This window comes from Squalius cephalus, assembly GCF_949319135.1.
Source record: "Squalius cephalus genome assembly, chromosome: 4".
Taxonomy (NCBI): domain Eukaryota; kingdom Metazoa; phylum Chordata; class Actinopteri; order Cypriniformes; family Leuciscidae; genus Squalius; species Squalius cephalus.
The window spans coordinates 53,470,258-53,494,265 of record NC_137125.1 but is presented as its reverse complement, the minus strand read 5'-3'; the positions used below and the strand labels follow the sequence as shown (position 1 = coordinate 53,494,265).

Genomic DNA, 24,008 nt, shown 5'->3' with positions numbered 1-24,008 from the left:
TCGGGCCCTTAAGAGAGCAGCCAGAGAGATGGAGCAACTGGAAGAAAACAAAACTAGAGGTATTTCACATTTCATGGAAAGAGAGTTCGATTGCTTACAGAGAGGCCTTAAAAGCTGCTAGATCTGCTTATTTTTCAACCCTATTAGAAGAAAATAAACTAAACCCTAGGTATTTATTTGAAACAGTGGCTAAACTAACAAAAAATAAAGCTTCAAGCCCAGAAGTTTCCAAGCAACACAGCAGTAACTTTATGAACTTCTTCACTTATAAGATTGATAATATCAGGGAGAAAATTATAATTATGCAACCGTCTACTACAGTATCGCATCAGGCAGTGCATTGTAGTTTCCTTGAGGAAAAATTTGATTCATTCGTTGCTATAGAAGAGGAAGAATTCGTTAAACTCGTCAAATCATCTAAATCGACAACATGTATGTTAGATCCTATACCGACTAAGCTACTGAAAGAGATGCTTCCAGAGGTCATAGATCCTCTTCTTAATATCATTAATTCATCTTTGTCATTAGGATATGCACCAAAAACATTTAAGCTGGCTATGATTAAACCGCTTGTTAAAAAAACGAAACTTAATCGTACAGAATTTGTCAATTACAGGCCGATCTCGAATCTACCTTTTCTGTCAAAGATAGTAGAAAAGGAAGTATCCTCACAACTATGTTCCTTTTTAGAAAGAATCTGCAAGGATTTTCAGTCAGGATTTAGACCGTACCATAGTACAGAGACAGCCCTCATTAGAGTCACAAATGATTTGCTCTTATCATCCGATCGTGGCTGTATCTCTATGGCAAGCCGTACTAGTACCTATTTATTAGATACTAGTATTTATACCAAATGTTACCAAAGGTAAGATTTTTTATTTTACAAGTAAGATTTTTAATTTAACTCTCCAGTGGCCATTCTGACTAGTCATAACATAAGACGAGTAAAAAAGCAGTTGTGACTAGTAAAATAAGAATAGTTACTAGTAACAATTACAAAGGATAGTGTCTAATAAATAAGTACTAGTATCTATTGAATAAGTACTAGTAGCTAATTAATATGTACTAGTATCTAATTAATAGGTAGTATCTAATGAATACTTACTAGTATCTAAAGAATAAGTACTAGTATCTATTGAATAAGTACTAGTAGCTAATGAATAAGTACTAGTATCTAATTAATAGGTACTAGTATCTAATAGGTACTAGTATCTAATGACTTAGTACTAGTATTTATTGAATACATACTAGTATCTAGCAGTGTTGGGCAGTAACGCGTTACTAGTAACGCGTTACTGTAACTCAGTTACTTTTGACAGTAACTAATACTGTAACGCATTACTTTTTAAATAAATTAACTCCGTTACCGGTACCATATGGTGCGTTGTCCGTTACTTTTTAAAATTAATTATGTGCGGCAGACCGGCAGTCATGGCGAGTCAAGGCGAGAGCAAGGCGAACAAAAGCGAGGCGAACGCCGCGAGCGCCCTTGAAAGTGCGCGAGAGAGACCGTTGGAGAGCGCGCTCGGAAGTGCGCGAGAGAGACCGATGTGTCCGAGAGAGACCGGTGTGTATGTTGGAGAGCGCGCTCGGAAGTGCGCGAGAGAGACCGAATGTGTTCGAGCATAATATAGTTTGTTTATAAATAAATTACACACTTCAGCATTTGAATAATATCTGTAGCATATTGTTATCATCTGCAACGTTTTAATTAGTTTACATATGAAACAAAACTCCAAAATAACCTGCAGAGAACGTTCCCAGAACACATCTGACCGGTTGTGAACACGTGCGGCAAACACGACTAGAATTTGGCTTAAATAACCTCTAATGGTGACGTTCTCTGTAGGTTATAGAAATAAACCCCCCCAAAATTATATTTTATTATTATTGTTTATTTTGGTACATTGTTCAGTATTATATTGAGAGCACATTTTGTTAAACTGCTTACTTTCGTGAGGAAGAAAATACTTCAAGTAGGCTAGTTGTAAAGGTGTGTGAGTTTTATCATTTTAATTTGCACTACAAAGAGTGTATGTGTATGTATATTTTTTATTACTGTTTATTTATTTTTGGTACATTTCTTAAGAAGCATCATTTATTTTTAGACTTATTTCTTGGCCAGTTGTTGACTGTGCAATAAATATTAAAAGTTCTAAACCTTCTATTGTTTTGTTGTTCCATAGTAAAGATAACATTTTAATATTTAAGTTAATAGGTGTCTCTCACAATGTCCCACACCAAATTAACATTAAAATAGTGTGAATTAGTGTACAATATTTTATAATAATAATTTATTCTATTTAGTGTCCATTTAATTCATTTAACTTTTTTTTTAAAGTAACGCAATAGTTACTTTCCCTGGTAATTAGTTACTTTTGTAATGATGTAACTCAGTTACTAACTCAGTTACATTTTGTGAGAAGTAACTAGTAACTATAACTAATTACATTTTTAAAGTAACTTGCCCAACACTGGTATCTAGTAATAGGTACTAGTATCTAAAAAATAAGTACTAGTACCTAATGAATAACTACTAGAATCTAATAAATACGTACTAGTCACAATTGGAATACATACTAGTCAGAACTGAATAGTTGATATCTGAATGACAGATCCCCATAGAAGTCAATGGCAAAAATTAAAAATTTGTTACTAGAAACAAAAGAATAGTTACTAGTCACTATTGGAATAAGTACTAGTATCTAATGAATACATACTAGTATCTATTTAATAGGTACTAGCAGGGCCGGCCCTGACCAATTTGCTGCCCTAGGCAAGATTTTACCTGGCGCCCCATGCATCACAGCCCATTTCACCCCGTCATTGTGTTCATGATATACAGTATATATATATATATATATATATATATACACACACACACACACACACACTACAGGCCAAAAGAAATCATTCTAATATGATGATTCATTATCAAAGTTGGGAACAGTTCTGCTGCTTAATATTTTTTCATAACCTGTGATACTTTTTAGGATAATTTGATGAATAAAAAGTAAAAAAATAAAAATAAAAAAAGAAGCAAATGTTTTAAAAATAGAAATCTTTTGTAACAACAATATCCACTACTGGTCAGTAATTTGGGGTCAGTAATTTTTTTTCTTTCTTTTTTTGAAATAAATCAATACTTTTATTCAGCAAGGATGTGTTAAATTGATAAAAAGTGATAGTAAGGAAGATTTATATTATTAGAAAATATTTTTTTTATTTTGAATAAATGCAGTTCTTTTTAACCTTTTATTCATCAAATATATTAGGCAGCAGAACTGTTTCCAACACTCATAATAAATCAGAACATTAGAATGATTTCTAAAGGATCATGTGATAGACTGGATGTCACATGTGACACTGAAGACTGGAGTAATGACCCTGAAAAATCACAGAATCACAGAAATAAATGATAGAAGAACTTCTTTCAAAAACATTAAAAATAGTTATGTGTCCAAATTTTTGGCCTGTAGTGTATTACATCTAGCATTCAAGTCAAGTCCCCATTATCTTTTATAGCGCTTTTTACAATACAGATTTAATGTGAACTTTGCTATTTTTAATAAACCTGTAAATAAATATCATTTCTAATTTTTGCACATAAATTTTAAAAATGCCATATATCCCCCAAAACTGCACAACTGTAGTGTAAAACATTAATTAAAAAAGTGATAAAAAATGCGTCTTAAAACTGACATGATTGTTATACAAAATCACACTGTCTGTGGCCTCTGGAGAACTCACAACTGCTAACATTAAGTTTAAGGTTAAAATAAATGCCATTAAATGATAGTATCTTAGGCTACTACTATGCAATTAGATAAACTGTTAATTCACTACATCATGCACTTTACCTGTCTTTATCCCCTTTTATCCTCTTCTCTTCTTTTTGACACTGTATTTATTGCAGACTATAATGCTAATTTATAATGTGTCATGTAAATTTGGCCATCCGTCACAATCAGGAAACTTTCACCGTGTCTAGACCAGACCTGGCGCGAGCTGCCAGGTCCGTTTCTACAGGGGAGTCGAGCCTGAGTGTGTTAAAACAAACAAAAGCAAACCAAAAGCAATGCTGTCTACATTGGATGCGGCGTCGCGCACGCTACACAACAAATTACCAACAACTGATCGCGCGCGCGCTCTTTTTCTGACGCACTTTAAGCACTGGCTGGGCGGGGGAAGATTGATGTGCCGGAATTTTTTTGCTTTATTTGGTAGTATTTCGAAGTAATGGTTTAAATAGTATTATTAAAAAAATAATAAAAAAAAAAAAAAAAATCACTCGTTCACTCATTTTGGCGCCCCTATGGATGAGTGGCGCCCCTAGCATTTGCCTATACTGCCTATGCCGCGGGCCGGCCCTGGGTACTAGTATCTAATGAATAAGTACTAGTAACCAGAGCCGGACAGTAACTGAGTACATTTACTTGAGTACAGTACTTAAGTACAACTTTGAGGGATCTGTACTTTACTCGAGTATCATTTTTGGGGAGTACTCATGACTTTAATACTCAAGTACATTTGAGAGGCAAATATTGTACTCTTTACTCCACTACATTTCTATCCATAACTGTGAGTACCCGTTACTTCTTCTAAAAAAAAAAAAAAAAAAAAAAAAAAAAAAAAAAGGAAAGGAAAAAAGAAACATCTCGGAAACCCTCTCAAATGTGATTGGATTGTGCAGGCGCCACTGATTGGGACAGCCTATCAGCAATCACCTTCAGCTTTCCACCAAAGTCAACTCCATGGTCAGATTTAGATAAGAGACGAAACCATGGACGAAACAATGGATGAAGACGCAGCAGGTCCATCCCGGGAGTGATATATTTTTTCCCAGGATGGTAGGGGAAGACTCATGAATATTCATTAGGGAAGTCATCCCTGATTGGTCTTAACCCCAGTGACGGGTAGGTTTAGGGGTAGGTCATTAGACCAATCAGGGATGACTTCCCTAATGAATATTCATGAGTCTTCCCCTACCATCCTGGAAAAAAAAAATATCGCATCCCGGGAATGTGCCAAGCCGTGGCCCCACCTCGCCATACTATTTCAATTTTCTGAACAAGTTAATGATAGTTTTCGCTTCAAGTGTTTGCTGTGTTTACCAATGTTAGCACTGTGGCAGTAGTAATGCAACATTTAGAAAATGTACTCTTGATACTCAAGTACTTTTAAAAACAAGTACTTTAGTACTTTTACTTAAGTAGACATCTGACTGTAGTACTTTTACTTGTACTTGAGTAAAATTTAGCAAGGGGTATCTGTACTTTTACTCAAGTAATGAAGCTGTGTACTCTGTCCGCCTCTGCTAGTAACTAATGAATAAGTACTAGTATCTAATAAATAAGAACTAGTATCTAATGAATAAGTACTAGTATCTGATAAATAAGAACTAGTCACTATTGGAATAAGTACTAGTATCTAATAAATAAGAACTAGTATCTAATGAATAAGTACTAGTATCTTTAAAAAGGTACTGTAGTAACTAAAGAATAAGCACTAATATCTAAAGAATAGGCACTAGTAGCTAATGAATAAGTACTAGTACTTAATGGAATTGATACTAGTATCTAAAAAATAAGTACTAGTAGCATGAAAATAGAGACTAGTCGGTTTAAATGATTAAATGTTAAAACGGCTTGCCATAATATCTCTGTTAGTGTTACTCGATCTTAGTGCTGCATTTGACACTATTGACCACAACATTCTTTTAAATAGACTCGAAAATGATGTTAGCATTAGTGGAATTGCATTAACATGGTTTAAATCATACTTATCTGACCGCTATCAGTTTGTAGCAGTAAATGAAGAGATGTCTTATCAATCACAAGTTCTTTATGGTGTACCACAAGGCTCAGTGGAAGAAGTGGAAGAATTCAGGGCTGCATGGTGTCTCCACTTCTCTTTAATATCTTTTTAGAGGTGATCATGGCAAGTGCGCTGGAAGAGGCGAACGAAGGAGCAGTCATGAATGGACGAATCATTAACAACCTCAGATTCGCGGACGACATCGCAGCTTTGGCAGAAAACCAGGGTGACCTACAAGTAGTGATCAACAGAATCGTAGAGGAGAGTAAAAGGATGGGCATGAAGGTCAATACAGGAAAGACAGAAGTACAACATATTGGACGGGAAAAGATTAAAGTATACATCCAAATAGAAAACCAGGAACTTAAGCAGGTAGAAGAATTTGTGTACTTGGGAGGAAATATTAGTGAGGACGCCTCTACAGAACAGGACCTCAGAAGAAGAATTGGATTAGCGTGTGGTGCAATGCAAAACTTGAACTCCATATGGAAATCTAAAGATATTTCCAGATTTACAAAAATAAGAGTTTATGAAGCCTTGGTACTTAACATACTATTGTACAATTCAGAGACATGGACACTAAGAGAAGCAGACAAGAATAAAATGAGAGTGTTTGAAATGAATTGCTTACGGAAAATCCAAGGGGTGACAAGAAGAGACCGAATAAGAAACGTCGACATAAGAAGAGAATTAGGGATGGAAATCGATGTGGTACAGCGAATTCAGAAAAAGAGGCTTGGATACTTTGGACACGTGGTCCGAATGAAAACAGAACGACTTCCAAATGTCGCGCTATTCGGCCATGTGCACAGGGCAAGGAGGAGAGGGCGACCAAAGAAAAGATGGTTCAACAACTTGGAAGAGGATCTGAAAAAAATGAGGCTGAACATCGTCGAGGCTTGCAGGCTTGCAGCCTCTGACAGAAATAGATGGAGGGACTTCGTGTTGGGGCTGTCGGAGCATGGGTTACCATCGCCATGACATAAAGTAAAGTAAAAGTACAAGGCTCAGTACTAGGACCGTTGCTGTTCACTCTGTACATGCTACCATTAGGAGATATCATTAGAAAGCATAGTGAGCGTTCTCACTGGTTCCCGTTTTTGAGATCAAACTAACTTTAGCTGGACAATAACTTTATTCTAGAGCTGCTATAAAGCCAAAACACTCTACTTTAATTTCCTATTATCATTGTAAAGCTGCTTTGGAACAATCTACAGTACATTGTTAAAAGCGCTATATAAATGAAGATGACTTGACTTGTTTTTTTCACCATTTACATTTAATAAGCAACAAAAACATAACAATTTTTTCACAAACCAGGGTGCCATTTCCCTTTTATTTGTTTTTTAAATGTTACAAATGTGTAATATAAATAGTGCTTCTGTGAATGTGACACATCAGAGTGGAATATTGCAGGACTAGATGTTTGAATAAGGAAACATTATGGATGTTATTAATATTTGACTAAAGCAGCAAGTTTATGCCAATATTTCCAAAAGAGAATGAAGGTTCTAAGGCCAGTTTCTTTTCAAAAGCATTTAAAAGTCAAAAGCTGAATATTTTCTCTTTGCCTTTCTTCCTTCAATGTCCGTGAAACTCTTCATAAAATCATTGTGTTTGCAGTGCAGTTTGCTTTATATAACAGTAACTCAACATTTTCAGTTAATTTTTTTTTTAAATGAAATAAATGCATAGGTCTACTTTATGAGTAACACAGAAAACATCTCGGATTACGACTGTAACCTATGTTCCCTGAGAAGAGAAAACGAGACACTGCATCAGAACGCTATGGAGAACGCCTTCGCGTGATCCGGTGTCTGAAATGCTTATCTAATCACGGCAATCCTATAGGCCGGCGACAGCCTATGACATCATAGGCTTGCTAGTGGCTTGCTCTTGCAAAGAGGCTTGCTCAGTTGGGGATATTTAATTTAATTTAATCAATCAATAATACTATTGATCAGCCTTACCAAACGTGGACGTTTTTTCCACTAGAAACAAACCTTGTTGTGTTATTTTGATTTAATACTGTGAAGCTGCTTTGATACAATCTGTATTGTGAAAAGCACTATACAAATATACTTGACTTGACTTGACTAGTGCGACCCGGAAGTATAAAAGGGGAGCCTGGAGAACATGTCAACAACTTATCATCTGAGGGGACTGTTCAGCAGGCATCCCCGAGGCATGGCGGGAAGACGCAATGTCTCATTCCCTGTTCTCAGGGAACATAGGTTACAGTCGTAACCTGAGACGTTCCCTTTCGAAAGGGACTCTCAAAAACACTCCCCCTTCGGGTCACATACCCTGGGCATCGGGCTGTCAGTGACACTATTCCCTACGGCCACTGCCCAAGCTATAAGCCTCAAAGAGGCCTCCGATAAAATGAAGGCCTACCAAGGCTGCTCAAAGGCTTTGGAACCAACAACCGTGGAAGGGGTTCCTTTATTAAGGGAATATGGCCAGGGGGTCCAAAGGAGTCCCATCCAGTCACTTTCTGAGGGGGACATGAAGTCAACCCCACATGCCACCAGGGAGGCTGACCTGGTCTAATTTAATGACCTAGTCTTGCAAACAAACAGTCCTTGTTTCCTAAACAGTCTCTAACATATTTTGCCTCACTTGTGGAGGCATCCGATACGGAGGACCAGTGATCGCTCACAGACTGGATCATAGAGACGGGCATCCTGGAGAAGAGAACTCAGCATATCGCTTTCTAACCCTTGCTAACGAGAGGAGTAACTCTACTCGATCCTGGATCGAGTCTCCAGCTCTAGGGCTGATCTAACAGGGAGGCCTCGTGAGTGTCCTTCGATCTTCCGACCAGACTCAGGGAGCCAAGTATTCATACAGAACGAGATTCTGGAACATTATACTCATAACCTGATAAGTATTGGCCAGGCTCTTGGCTAGGTTTTGCCCTTGCAATGCTAAGCATCAAACTCGTTGGGAATCCACCTTCAAGGAAGCCTGTCAAGGCCTAACTTGATAGCGGGATTGTTAACAGAGCTAATCACAGAGGTCTGGTGCTCTCACAGACATGTCTGTGGGCCTGGTTATACTTATTTCACATTGCCAACAGGCAGTGTACTCAGCAAAAGTGCTGTCGACCCTTAAAGCAAGGGGAGTACAATCTTACGCTACCGGATTATCGAGGAGGCCTACAGTAAGGCCTACAGCTTCGACTTTCACAGACGTCAGCCCGGGCATTGCTTTGTTCCTTAAACAGAGTCCTCTACTATTTGCCTCACTAGTGGAGGCATCCGATAAGGAGGACTGCAGATAATGGCAGGAAGCACTCACAGACTGGATCATAGAGATGGGCATCCTGGAGAGTAGAACTCAGCATAGCACTTTCTAACCCTTGCAAACGAGGGGAGTGACTCTACTCGATCCTGGATCTACACAGTGCTTCAGAGGCCTATGGAGGCTGGGCACTCTGAAAGGGACCCTAATCAGGGGAGTGCCTCTAGGTTTAATGTTTACATTGCCAACAAGCAGTGTACTCAGCAGAAGTGCTATCGACCCTTTAAAGCAAGGGGAGTACAATCTTACACTACCAGACTATCGAGGATGCCTACAGTAAGGCCTACAGCTTTGAATGTCACGGGCATCAGCCCAGGCAGTGCTTCGGCTCTAAGGGAGCATACTCAACCATCGCAAGTGGGAGGGAGTAACTAATCTGTCTCTACCTGAGCCTGGGTGGTGAAGGGTGATATCATACGAGCTATGGGTAGCAAAGTACTCTAAATAAAGACCCTAACAAGGGGAGTACTATCAGCATGACCCTTAGAAATGTATCAGGGTTGAGGCCTGTATTTTTACAATAGTGCAAGTTCCCTTTCGAAAGGGAACATGAGCTACAGTAAGAACAGTCCATTTGTGATTTTACACGTAGGGCCTAAACTTAAGACATTTTGTGTTACACCTTTTGCATACTGTAATGATACAGCAAATCCTCAATAGCCCATGTGTTATCAGACTCAATTTGCCTGTCTGTCTGACTGTCCCTGTCCATCCTAAAATTATGGCATGATTTAAATAAGTCTGCCGTTTCATTCCTTCCGCACAAGCAAACGACCTACTCCACAGGTAAGAAGGATATTTTCTTTCTCTGTTTTATGATCAGTTTTTATTACTTAGCCTACACTGTAAATTATACTAACATACTGTTTGTAGGCCTATAAGCAAATCTGATTGCATTGCCTGTCATTGTTTGTTTGTTGATGCGATGCACATTTAGACGTGTATGAATTTATGGTACTGTTTGGGTATGTCATACAAGAAGTCTTTAACCTTTGTATTAATAACAGAGAATCATAATGAATAAGTAATTACTGAGACATTTTTGATTTCTTATATTCTCTAATATTTTTCTGTTTTCTATTTCCTCCAATCCATTGATCAGTCAAACTACTCATTGAATCAACAGACCAAACAACAAAAAAAAGTTTTAGTTCTAGTTTAAAGATTCTGGTTTAAAATTACCTGAGCATTACCATGGTACTTCTATGTGTCCTGCTTCTCCTCTGGGGTGAGTATTTAATCCGGTCTTTATTATATTTTGAGCAGCTTTGAAAAAAAAAGTATACAATAAAACTCTCACAATATATGTTTATGCATATTGAAAATGTAGCAGTATATTATGTATTTTTCTTATTATTTTATTGAGAAATTATAGATTTTTAATTTTACAAGTCAAAATGAGGTCCTAGGTAAGGCACTACAGTCTCCAATTATTACGCTTTTTTTTTTTAAGTTTCACATGTAAATGTTTTTGAAAGATACAAATGCTCCTCTAGTCAAGATGTCAAGAGTATTTCACTAAAAACTGAATATCTGTTCTCAGGTCTTCCTCTTTCAAGTGCTACAGGCCGACTAAGAAAATTCTACTTGAAAAATAATCAAACAATGATTATAAGTGAAGCACAAAATGTTTGCAGAAGTAACTACACTGATCTTGTCACAATCTATGATGACAAGGAGAATAATGAGTTAGTTAATATTCTCAAACGTGTGAATAGTGTGAATGGTTGGATTGGTGCCAGCAGCTGTAAATGGCCAAATGGTGATCCTGCCATATTCACCAACTACAGCGCCACTTTTAAAGAGGAAAAATGCTGTGGTGCCGTAAACACTAGAGGAAGATGGGAGTGTTTCAATTGTAATTCAACAAAAATGTACTTCATGTGTCAAGGTACTTCATTCCTGAGCTGTTTATATCCTATAAATATCTAAATGTCATACATGAGTAAAATTATTATCTGTATGTATCCATACAGGGAAAGAATCATACAACTACAGTTTAATCTGTGAAAACAGAACCTGGTTTGAGGCTCAGCTTTACTGTAGAAATAATAACACTGATTTAGTCAGTATCAGAAATAAGACGGAAAATGATCAGGTGAAGAAAGCAGTAAATGGGAGTAACTCTTTCTGGATCGGCCTCCAATACAATTTCAGCCTTGACTGGTTTGATGGCGGACATTCTGATTACAAACAGAATAGTTCATCTCAAGGATGCTTTACATTTCTCTTATCAAATGGATCTTGGTCCAAAAGTAACATGGGTAACTATTCTGCTCCTTGCTACAGTAAGTTAACAAACTATTTTATGCTTTAATATCCAACATTTCCAAGTCTACCATATGCTTCAATAAATCAAAACATGCAACTAATTTTATTTTATTTGTATTATAATAATTATTTTCCTCAGAGAGCTTCATTCATGTGAGCACTGATAAAATGCCCTGGGAAGAAGCTATGGATTCCTGCGGCAAACACACGAATACAACTGGACCCCTGATCATCCACTCTGAGAACGATCAGATAGAAACGGAGCGAGAGCTAAGAAGAAGGAATATCACCGGGCCAGTTTGGGTGGGACTCAGACAGAGTCGACTTTTCGGATTCTGGATTTGGATCAACGGGCTTCATGTGGGAAACTATAGCAACTGGAAAGGGGGAAGTCCACCAGAACATCAGATGTCCGAGCACTGCGGTGCCATAGAGAAGGTGGACGGTCAATACAAATGGGTTGATAAAGACTGCAGAAAAAAATATAGGTTTTTATGTGAGAGGAAGTAATATAGACCCTTTGGTTTATCATATGCAGTTTTCATTTCCCCTCCCAAACAAGAGGAAAAAGAGTTAATGTGTTCAACAGTAAACAGCTCTATCTTCATTTCTTGTATAATAAAGCTCTCAGTTAGCACTAACTAACCACTAGTTGCTACTTGGTAATGCTATGCCTTTTTGGTTTTTATGTTTCTCTCAATTATTTTACCTTTATAAACCCTTATGTCTCATTCTAAAAATGAATATTAAAAGTTGTTCATGAATGCATATTATATCATTGAGTCCTTTTGCTATTTATTGTTCAAGTTCTCAAATTCACATCTACGTGCTCTCGAGTTTTGCTACTCTTTTTCCTTCATAGTTATGTCTGGGAACTTAAACAGCAAGTAAAGAAATCGCATGTATTAGATCTGTGTATTAAAAGTGAAAGCAGCGTAATTTACAGTGTAATATACAGTACCTACTATTAAATATGCTGTTAATATGAATCAAACAACAAAAGAAATACAAAATCACTCGCTGCTCTTGACTGAATAACTTTAGTAGCTTTAATAAGAATACATTTCTTACTTGAATGCTGCTGTTAAATGCTCTGGTTAAACTCATTAATGACTGATAACATATTCTCATACTCTACAAAATTATGAATGTTTGTTATTGATCTTCAACAAGTAAAAAACAGATAAATGAGCAAATGATAAAGCTTGGGTTGCTGAATATTAGATCCCTTACTTCAAAAGCACTTATTGTTAATGATATGATTACAGACTATAATCTAGATGTGCTGTGTTTGACAGAAACCTGGCTAAAACCAGACAATTATATTACTTTAAATGAGTCCACCCCGCAAGATTACTGTAATAAACATGAACCTCATCTGAAAGGCAAAGGGGAAGGTGTTGCTGTAATTTATAGTAATATTTTTAGAATTACTAAGAAGCCTAGTTTCAAATATAATTATTTTGAAGTGTTGGTGCTTAATATAGCATTATATAGTGTAAATGATAAATCACGTTTGAGATTTGTGCTGGCTACTGTATACAGGCCACCATACAGACTTTATCAAAGAATTTGCTGACTTTCTATCAGAGTTAGTATTGGCTGCAGATAAAATCGTAATTGTTGGTGATTTTAACATGTAGATAACGAAAAAGATGCATTGGGATTGGCATTTAAAGATATTGTTAACTCTATTGGAGTTAGACAACACGTGTCAGGACCTACTCATTGTCATAATCATGCTCTAGATCTAATATTATCACATGGAATCAGTGTTGATGCCGTTGAAATTCTGCAGCAGAGCGATGACATCTCAGATCATTATCTAGTCTTGTGTAAACTTCATTTAGCCAAGGCTGCAAAGTCGACTCTGTGTTACAAATATGTTAGACCTATCACTTCTGCCACTAAAGATTGCTTTATCAATAATCTTCCTAATCAGTTTCATCACCTCAGCATCCCAGATAGCTTTGAAGAACTCGATATTGCGACAGAAACTTTTAACTCTCTCTTTTCCAGCACTTTAGACACAGTTGCTCCGTTGCGCTTAAAGAAGATTAAAGAAAATAGTCCAACGCCGTGGTACAATGAGCACACTCGGGCCCTTAAGAGAGCAGCCAGAAAAATGGAGCGCAACTGGAAGAAAACAAAACTAGAGGTATTTCGCATTTCATGGAAAGAGAGTTCGATTGCATAGAGGTCTTAAAAGCTGCTAGATCTGCTTATTTTACAACCCTATTAGAAGAAAATAAACAAAACCCTAGGTATTTATTTGAAACAGTGGCTAAACTAAAAATAAAGCTTCAAGCCCAGAAGTTTCCAAGCAGCACAGCAGTAATGACTTTATGAACTTCTTCACTTATAAGACTGATAATATCAGGGAGAAAATTATAACTATGCAACCGTCTACTACAGTTTCGCATCAGGCAGTGCATTGTAGCGTCCCTGAGGAAAAAATTGATGTTGAAAATTTGAAAAATTTGATTCATTCATTGCTATAGAAGAGGAAGAATTCGTTAAACTAGTTAAATCATCTAAATCTACAACATGTATGTTAGACCCTATACAGACTAAGCTACTGAAAGAGATGCTTCCAGAAGTCATAGATCCTCTTCTTAATATCATTAATTCATCTTTGTTATTAGGATACGTACCAAAAACATTTAAGCTGGCTATGGTTAAACCGCTTGTTAAAAAACTTGATCGTACAGAATTAGTCAATTACAGGCCGATCTCGAATCTACCTTTTCTGTCAAAGATACTAGAAAAGAAAAGAGAAAAATAAATGATATCTGTGAGGATTTTCAGTCAGGATTTAGACCGTACCATAGAACTGAGACAGCTCTCATTAGAGTGACAAATGATTTGCTCTTATCATCCAATTGTGGTTGTATCTCTCTATTAGTGTTACTCGATCTTAGTGCTGCATTTGACACTATTGACCACAACATTCTTTTAAATAGACTCAAAAATTATGTTAGCATTAGTGGAATTGCATTAACGTGGTTTAAATCATACTTATCTGACTGTTATCAGTTTGTAGCAGTAAATGAAGAGATGTCTCATCGATCTCAAGTTCAGTATGGTGTACCACAAGGCTCAGTACTAGGACCGTTGCTGTTCACTCTGTACATGCTACCCTTAGGAGATATCATTAGGACGTTAGCATGGAATTAGTTTTCACTGTTATGCCGATGATACTCAGCTCTATATTTCTTCACGGCCTGACGAAACTTACCAATTCACAAAATTAACGGAATGTATAGGTGATATAAAAAATTGGATGACTAGTAATTTCCTACAACTTAATTCTGAAAAAACAGAGATTCTAATTATTGGACAAAAAACTTCCTCATGTAATAATCTAGAATACTGTCTAACACTTGATGGCTGCTCTGTCAAGTCTTCGTCATCGGTTAGGAACCTGGGTGTGCTCTTTGATACCGATCTTTCATTTGAAAGTCACGTGTCTAGTATCTGTAAAACCGCATTTTTCCATCTTAAAAATATATCTAAATTACGCCATATGCTCTCATTGACAAATGCGGAACAATTAGTCCATGAGTTCATGACATCAAGGCTAGATTATTGTAATGCTATTATGGGTGGTTGCCCCGCACGCTTAATAAACAAATTACAGCTGGTCCAAAACGCAGCAGCTGGAAGTATGACCATATTAGCCCGGTTCTGTCAACACAGCACTGGCTCCCAATTAAACATCGTATACATTTTAAAATATTGCTTATTACTTACAAAGCACTAAATGGTTTAGCTCCGCAGTACTTGAGCGAGCTCTTAGTGCATTATAGTCCTTCACGTCTATTGCAATCTCACAATTCCGGCCAGTTGATAATACCTAGAATATCAAAATCAACAGCTGGCGGTAGATCCTTCTCCTATTTAGCACCAAAATTTTGGAACAGTCTTCCTAACATTGTCTGGGAAGCAGACACACTCTGTCAGTTCAAAGCTAGACTAAAGACACATCTCTTTGACCTATCATACACATAACACATAATAGACTTGTATAATTCAATGTTAGGCTGCATAGATTAGGTCAGCCGGAACCGGGAACACTTCCCATAAATCCTGATGTACTCGTTATATCATAAGAAGAATGACGTCTACGCTAATATTAGTCTCTCTGTTTATCCCGAGGTTTTCCCGCAGCCTGCCGAATCCAGGCTGTATCCAGATCTGATGAAGGACCTGCGCCTGGATGCGATGACAGCGCAGTCCTGAAATGTCCACTAGGCTCTTCCCTGTAAAGGCCTCTCTCCCCTCGCTTTACCTCTCTACAGATAATGCGTTGTCAGGATAATTCCGGTTCGCGTGGCTACGTGGAAGCGATAAAAATTCTGTATTATTAATTTTAAGGCCAGACAAGTAGTATGTTGAGGGTTGATTTGTAGGGAAGGACTACACGCCTGCGCACATATATTCAAACGCACATCCCTATAGACTGAACTCGTAATACGCATGTGCACGCCATCTGCGTTCTCACTGGTTCGTGTTTTTGAAGTTGCGCAGAAAGAACTTAAGAGTTTTCTGTTAAAACGGTGTTGTGTTAGAGGCCCCTAAGTTAATATCCAATGATCGTTGCGACGGAAGTGAATCAATCAAACTACAGTAACTTTAGCTGGACAGTAACTTTATTCTAGATCTGCTATAAAGCCAAAACACTTTACTTTAATTTCCTATTATCATTGTAAAGCAGCTTTGGAACAACCTACATTGTTAAAAGCGCTATATAAATGAAGATGACTTGATGTGACTTGTTTTTTTCACCATTTACATTTAATAAGAAACAAAAACAATAACATAACAATTTTTTCACAAACCAGGGTGCCATTTCCCTTTTATTTGTTTTTTTTAAATGTTATAAATAGTAAATAAAATAAATAGTGCTTCCGTGAATGTGACACATCAGAGTGGAACACTGTAGGACTAGATGTTTGAATAAGGAAACATTATGGATGTTATTAATATTTGACTAAAGCAGCAAGTTTATGCCAATATTTCCAAAAGAGAATGAAGGCCAGCTCTGAGCTATAAAGTATCAGGATAATTATTCTCTATACTAACATGTGCAGGACTTCACATTCTACAAATGAAAACTGTTTCTTTTCAAAAGCATTTAAAAGTCAAAAGCTGAATATTTTTCCTTTGCCTTTTTTCCTTCAATGTCCGTGCACTCAGTTTGCTGTTTGCTTTATATAACAGTAACTCTACATTTGCAGTTAATTTTTTTTAAATGAATAAATGCATAGGTCTACTTTATGAGTAACACAGAAAACATCTCAGGTTACGACTGTAACCTATGTTCCCTGAGAACAGGGAACGAGACACTGCTTCAGAACGCTATGGGGAACGCCTTCGCGTGAACCGGTGTCTGAATCTAACCCCTTCCACGGTTGTTGGTTCCAAAGCCTTTGAGCAGCCTTGGTAGGCCTTCATTGTATCGGAGGCCTCTTTGAGGCTTATAGCTTGGGCAGTGGCCGTAGGAAATAGTGTCACTGATAGCCTGTATGTGACCCGAAGGGGGAGTGTTTTTGAGAGTGACTTTCGAAAGGGAACGTCTCAGGTTACGACTGTAACCTATGTTCCCTGAGAACAGGGAATGAGACACTGCGTCTTCCCGCCATGCCTCGGGGATGCCTGCTGAACAGTCCCCTCAGATGATAAGTTGTTGACATGTTCTCCAGGCTCCCCTTTTATACTTCCGGGTCGCACTAGTGATGATGTCATAGGCTGTCGCCGGCCAATAGGATTGTCGTGATTAGATAAGCGTTTCAGACACCGGTTCACGTGAAAGCTTTCCCCATAGCGTTCTTCTGACGCAGTGCGAGTTCCCTTTCGAAAGGGAACATGAGCTACAGTAAGAACAGTCCTTTTGTGATTTTACACGTAAACTTAAGACATTTTGTGTTACACCTTTTGCATACTGTAATGATACAGCAAATCCTCAATAGCCCATGTGTTATCAGACTCAATCTGCCTGTCTGACTGTCTCTGCCCATCCTAAAATTCTGGCATGATTTGAATAAGTCTGGCATTTCCTTCAGCACAGCACAAGCAAACGACCTACTCCACAGGTAAGAAGGATCTTTTCTTTCTCTGTTTTATGATCAGTTTTTATTACTTACCCTGTAAATGATACTAACATACTGTTTGTAGGCCTATAAGCAAATCTGATTGCATTGCCTGTCATTGTTTGTTTGTTGATGCGATGCACATTTAGACATGTATGAATTTATGATACTGTTTGGGTATGTCATATAAGAAGTCTTTAGCCTTTGTATTAATAACAGAGAATCATAATGAATAAGTAATTATTGAGACATTTTTGATTTCTTATATTCTCTAATATTTTTCTGTTTTCTATTTCCTCCACTCCATTGATCAGTCAAACTCCTCATTGAATCAACAGACCAAACAACAAAAAAATTTCATTACACTACATGAATAAGATTGAGATCATTCAATAAAATATAAGATTCTGGTTTAAAATTACCTGAGCATTACCATGGTACTTCTATGTGTCCTGCTTCTCCTCTGGGGTGAGTATTTAATCCGGTCTTTATTATATTTTGAGCAGCTTTAAAAAAAATAATAATAATCCTCTCACAAAATATGTAATATGTTTATGCATGTTAAAAATGTAGCAGTATATTATGTATTTTTCTTATTATTTTATTGAGAAATTATAGATCTTTTTAATTTTACAAGTCAAAATGAGGTCCTAGGCAAGGCACTACAGTCTCAAATTATTACGCTTTGTTTTTTTTCCAAAGTTTCACATGTAAATGTTTTTGAAAGATACGAATGCTTTTCCAGTCAAGATGTCAAGAGTATTTCACTAAAAACTGAATATCTGTTCTCAGGTCTTCCCCTTTCAAGTGCTACAGGCCGACTGAGAAGATTTTACTTGATAAATGATACAGAAATGCTTATAAATGACGCACAAAATGCTTGTAGAAGAGACTACACTGACCTCGTCACAATCTATGATGAAGAAGAGAATAATGAGTTAGTTAAAATTCTCAATAATAGTATGAATAGTGTGAGTGGTTGGATTGGTGCCAGCAGCTGTAAATGGCCAAATGGTGATCCTGCCACATTCACCAACATCAACACAATTACTGAGGAAAAATGCTGTGGTGCCGCAAACACTGGTGGAAGATGGGAGTGTTTCAATTGTGATTCAACAAAAATGTACTTCATGTGTTATGATCAAGGTAATGATTTCTGAGCTGTTTATATCTTATAAATGTCTAAATGTCATACATGAGTAAAATGATTGTCTGTATTCATACAGGTAAAGAACCATACAACTACAGTTTAATCCGTGAAAACAGAACCTGGTTTGAGGCTCAGCTTTACTGTAGAAAGTATCACACTGATTTAGTCAGTATCAGAAATGAGACGGAAAATGAACAAGTGAAAGTAGCAGTAAATGGGAGTAACTCTTGGATCTGGATCGGCCTCCAATACAATTTCAGCCTTTATTGGCTTGATGGCGGACATTCTGATTACAAACAGAATAGTTCATCTAAAGGATGCTTTACATTTCTCTTATCAAATGGATCTTGGTCCAAAAGTAACGCGGGTAACTATTCTGCTCCTTGCTACAGTAAGTTAACAAACTATTTTATGCTTTAATATCCAACATTTCCAAGTCTACCATATGCTTCAATAAATCAAAACATGCAACTAATTTTATTTTATTTGTATTATAATCATTATTTTCCTCAGAGAGCTTCATTCATGTGAGCACTGATAAAATGTCTGGGGAAGAATCTCTGGATTACTGCGGCAATCACACGAATACAACTGGACCCCTGACCATTCACTCTGAGAAGGATCAGATAGAAACGGAGCGAGAGCTAAGAAGAAGGAATATCTCCGGGCCAGTTTGGGTGGGACTCAGACAGAGTCGACTTTTCGGATTCTGGATTTGGATCAACGGGCTTCATGTGGGAAACTATAGCAACTGGAAAGAAGGAAGTCCACCAGAACATCAGATGTCCGAGCACTGCGGTGCCATAGAGAAGGTGGACGGTCAATACAAATGGGTTGATAAAGACTGCAGAAACAAATATAGGGTTTTATGTGAGAGGAAGTAATATAGACCCTTTGGTTTATCATATGCAGTTTTCATTTCCCCTCCCAAACAAGAGGAAAAAGAGTTAATGTGTTCAACAGTAAACAGTTCTATCTTCATTTCTTGTATAATAAAGCCCATAAAGCTAATGCTATCCTGTTACCTGTTTGATTTTGATTTTTATCTCATTTATTTAATCATTTTACTTTTGTAAACCTTTATGTCGTATACTAAAAAATAACATTAAAAGTTTGTTTATGAGTGCATATTATATCATTGAGTCTTTTTATTGTGTTGATAGGCATTTGTACTTGGCAAATAAGTAACAATAGAGAACTGTATTGTAATTTAGTATATTGGCTATTTATGACTCAGTAAATCATGGAATGTATTTTTAGGATGGGATTTTTAAGGGTTTGGAGAGGTTTTATAAAATACAATCAGAAAAAATGGTTAAAGAAACTTATTTGTAGGCTTGTAAATCAAAAATGTGATTTTAACACACATTTTATTCCTATGGATGGATAGACATTGAAATATGGACATGTTGATCTAAAACATAAACCCATTTATTTTAACAAGTTTAGAGACTTACAAAATGTTAAAGAATTCTTGAAGTTCAGTGAATATTGAATTGAAATGATTTTTCATTTTGATAGTATTTATAATAAATGAGATTGTTGGTTAACACATTTACATATATTAAAGACAATAACTATAACATTACACTGTAAAATAGTTTTTCTTACATATACTTTTTGAGCTTTTATGATAAATTTGCCATTAAAAAGGTCTTTGTGAGACAAAGTTCCTCTTCTGATAAATGAGATTATATCATACGTATATAAGTGATTGTGCATATTCAGGTACAATTTCAGTCAGACAATTTGTAAAGATTTATAAAATGTAATATTTTAAATGATGTCAACATGATATTGTGTAGATCTCAGTCTCTAAACGTACAGAAATGCATGGTACACACACATCACAAATGCAACAAATTGCATTTGAATCACATTACATTGTAAAAAGGGACATTATACATCAGTGTCACACTTTTAGATGCTTTATAAAGTAAGAAAAAACCGCTGTAGGGAGAGAAGTTGGGCATATGTGATGCTGGTCTGTGTGACAGAAACCCTAAATCACATAATGCAGACTCAGCGCTGCACTTATTGACAATCCTATATAGCGCTGAGGCTGTAGGAAAGATGCACTTTGATCACTGTGATTAAATAACACGAGCAACACAGTTTACAACCAGCACAAGTTTCCTGTGTGAGCAAATACAGAAGCATCAGTCATGTAGAGAACAAACCCGGCCAGCGTCTGTGATCCATCACAACTCTGAACCCTGATCCAGACCCTTTCATGAGCTTCGCTTTATTCTTTCTCTAAATCACAGCACAGAAGCTGCAGGACAGTGACTATCTCAACACGCCTTCCTCTGTAGTTCCCAATGGGCCCAAAATCCTAAAAAACACTTACAAATGAATTATGAGCACTGATACCATTAAATGGAGAGCCCAGAAGGTTTATATTATAATTCTGGAGTGAGCTATCTATAGCATTCAGAATCATCTTAATGGCCGAATGAACAGCCTTTCAATAGAAACTACTTTACACATTTATAAACAAGCCAGTTTCATATTTTTAGGAGCATGTTGAAATATAAAAGCATATAATGAAATATTTGGGATTGTTATGTTGCTTTCAAAAAATGTTTAATTCAAATATACAAATAGCCATCAATAGAAATAGAAAGTTTCACCATCTTCCAGGAGGGGCAAATTAGAGCACGCTAACCATCCAAACACAGACAATTTATGTAACATGTCTTATCAGAATAATCTGACTGCAGTCATTACTTTTATGCATTACTGTGTATTGATTCTGAGGATGATCAGATAGAGAGAGATGTACAAAAAAAGGAATTCTTTCTTTCTTTCTGTTTTTTATTTACCTAACAAAGGGTCGCACTTTATTAGGTGTATTTAAAGGGACTATGTGTAGCTTTTTAGGTATTTTATTATCTAAAATCCATATTTTTATTCATAAATGTGCCCTCAATGGTGTACAAATACCTATGCCAATGATCAGACTAATCCTCGTAAACGAAGAATTTATTATCTTTATATACATGGGACGGGTAGGTCCACGGAGGCTTCCATGTAGTTCCGCCATCTTGAAAAACTATAATAGCAGAGAGGAACAAAAAGTACTAGGCCAACGTGTTTCCACAACGTTTTCGTTCAGAGCCAGCGTCACGTGACTGAGACCAGCAGAAGCGGAGGAGCAGAGCAGAGAGAGGCGCTTGTCACTGCCCCGGCAAGTTTAAAAGGATGCACACTGCACGGTTATTTATACACCGTTCATTCATACATACATATGAGTCACAGGATAAGGAGTCCTCGTCGTCGAAAAAGTCCAAAATAGACCGTAAAAGGAAACGTGACCGGAGATTACAAAAACAAGGGTTAATGTCGGGATAGCTAATGCAGGAGAAAGCTTTCAAAAGAGACCCTGAAGTTGCCTGCTTTCTTCTCGACAGGTAAGTCAATGTTACGGTCTTAATTACAAGCTTTTTTTTCATTGCTTGGTTGTGTACTTTATTATATAGACAGTAGAACATTTATAGTTAAAAGCTCAACAGGCTCTTCGATGAATAGCAGCTATTGAGTAAAGTAACGTTAGAGAAGGCTCTGATGATGATGATATCTAACAATGCACGTACTTCAAAAAATATAACGAGTAAAGAAGGCATTACTACTAATTACCATAGTTAATGTTTTTCACAGTCAGTAATTGATAACTGTAACATTCTTTTTTTCGTTGTTTCAAGTTTCAGTTTGTTTTAAATAACAAACCTGTTCACCCGAAGGAAAACTCGAAGTGCTATTATAAGACATCCTGTCATAGCTTTTTGGTACATAACGGCAACCGTAGATGCAACGCGCATTTGAAAAAGTGAGGCGCTGGAGAGCATTATTCGTTTGAATGCAAAATACAATTTCACCACTAGATGGGAGAAATTCCTACACACAGTCCCTTTAACTATCTTACATTTAAATGAATCATTTGATACATACATGTTTTTACACTGTACTTAAAAAAATACCATATGTAATTAATTTCTGTAAGTGTAATTACATCTATATTTGCAATGTCCTAAACTTACATGTATCCACCTCAATAGTTTTTTGCAATACAACATGGACACAATAAGTATATTGTATTTACTTTTTTAAGGTAAGTACATGTTAAAGACACAAAAATATAAAGTTTTACCAAAAATGTTCTAAGAATGTTTTGCCAACGTTCGTGCCAATTCATACGAATCCGTACAAGTGAGTACGAGGTGGCTAATTCGTACGAATTTGTAGGATTGACGGGGTGGGGTCAGGGGTAATATGTAGGATTTAGCAATCGTAGGAATTCGTACCAGTGAGGTCGTATGAATTCGTACGGATTAGCCACCTCATAAAATACTTACGAATTGCCGTGAGATCGGCATTAAGTCATGAAAATGTGATTTAAATGCAACACGCTTGATTCAAAGTTTTTTTCTTGGATCTACGAACGTTAAGGGAACATTAAATTTGGCAAACATTATGTGAATGTTACATTTAAATGTTCTCTGAATGTTCTAAAACAAGTAGAAACATTAAAAAACAATTTGGACGAACATGCAACTAAAACATTTCAGAATAAAAAAACCCACCATGAATGATGTATAGATAATGTTTCTGAGCTAACGTTTTGAGAGCTTTATTAAAGACCAGTGGCCAGTTGCATAAACTGTTAAGACTAGTCTTACAAGTTAGTCATCCAATTTTATTTAAGTTTTTAAAGTCAGTAGTATAAAAACGTAGATTGGTCTAATTTGACACCGAACAGTAAGACTGATTACCCCTAACTAACTTCTAGTTGATCATACTAGTTCTTAAGACACAGTCTTAACATAATGGATATGTTTATGCAACTGGCCCCAGATAACTTTGAGCGAACGTTCTATTAACGTTACTGGAAGAACGTTTGTTCATAACTTTGAGAGAACATTGCCAGAACGTTCCCTGTTAGCTGGGAAATCAGAGAAGCTGTCAGTTTAGTGTTTAGAAAGAATAATGAAGTTGTCATATATACATGCCTCAAACGTGAACTTAACACTGGAATAAAGAGGAGTTAGTTGAGGCACATCAGAACAGGACATTGCAGAGCCCAGTGAGTTTGAATATGGACACATTATAGATGATATTTGACTAAGGCAATGTTATTTATGCAAACACTGAATGAATGAAAGCAGGCTCTGAGGATCAGGAGGAAGGAACTTTTTTTTATTTATATTAATTCAAACCGCACATTTGAATTTATTGTGAAATGGAAGAAGCAGAGGCTGCAATGCTCATAATCCATGGAGTGTACAGTACACACGCACAGATGACATCAGGGTTTATTTACTCTACACATTATTGTCTTTTACTTTTTTTTTATTTATTTTTTGAAGTATAGC

The 24,008-nt window shown here is 36.7% G+C and overlaps 1 protein-coding gene and 1 long non-coding RNA gene across 2 annotated transcripts; both read left to right on the top strand.

Moving 5' to 3' along the window:
- Nucleotides 1-17,430: 17,430 nt before the first annotated feature.
- On the top strand, nucleotides 17,431-18,632 carry LOC307157566. Its single transcript, XR_013821033.1, has 3 exons — nucleotides 17,431-17,489; nucleotides 17,801-17,954; nucleotides 18,279-18,632. It is a non-coding gene; the product is annotated as an uncharacterized lncRNA (long non-coding RNA).
- Nucleotides 18,633-19,178: 546 nt separating this feature from the next.
- On the top strand, nucleotides 19,179-19,520 carry LOC307157743 (C-type lectin lectoxin-Phi1-like; the record flags this gene model as incomplete). The annotated part of the gene is made up of 1 exon (XM_079869662.1): nucleotides 19,179-19,520. One exon carries the CDS (start codon nucleotides 19,179-19,181, stop codon nucleotides 19,518-19,520), a length of 342 nt encoding a protein of 113 aa, XP_079725788.1.
- Between the last annotated feature and the right edge of the window lie 4,488 nt (nucleotides 19,521-24,008).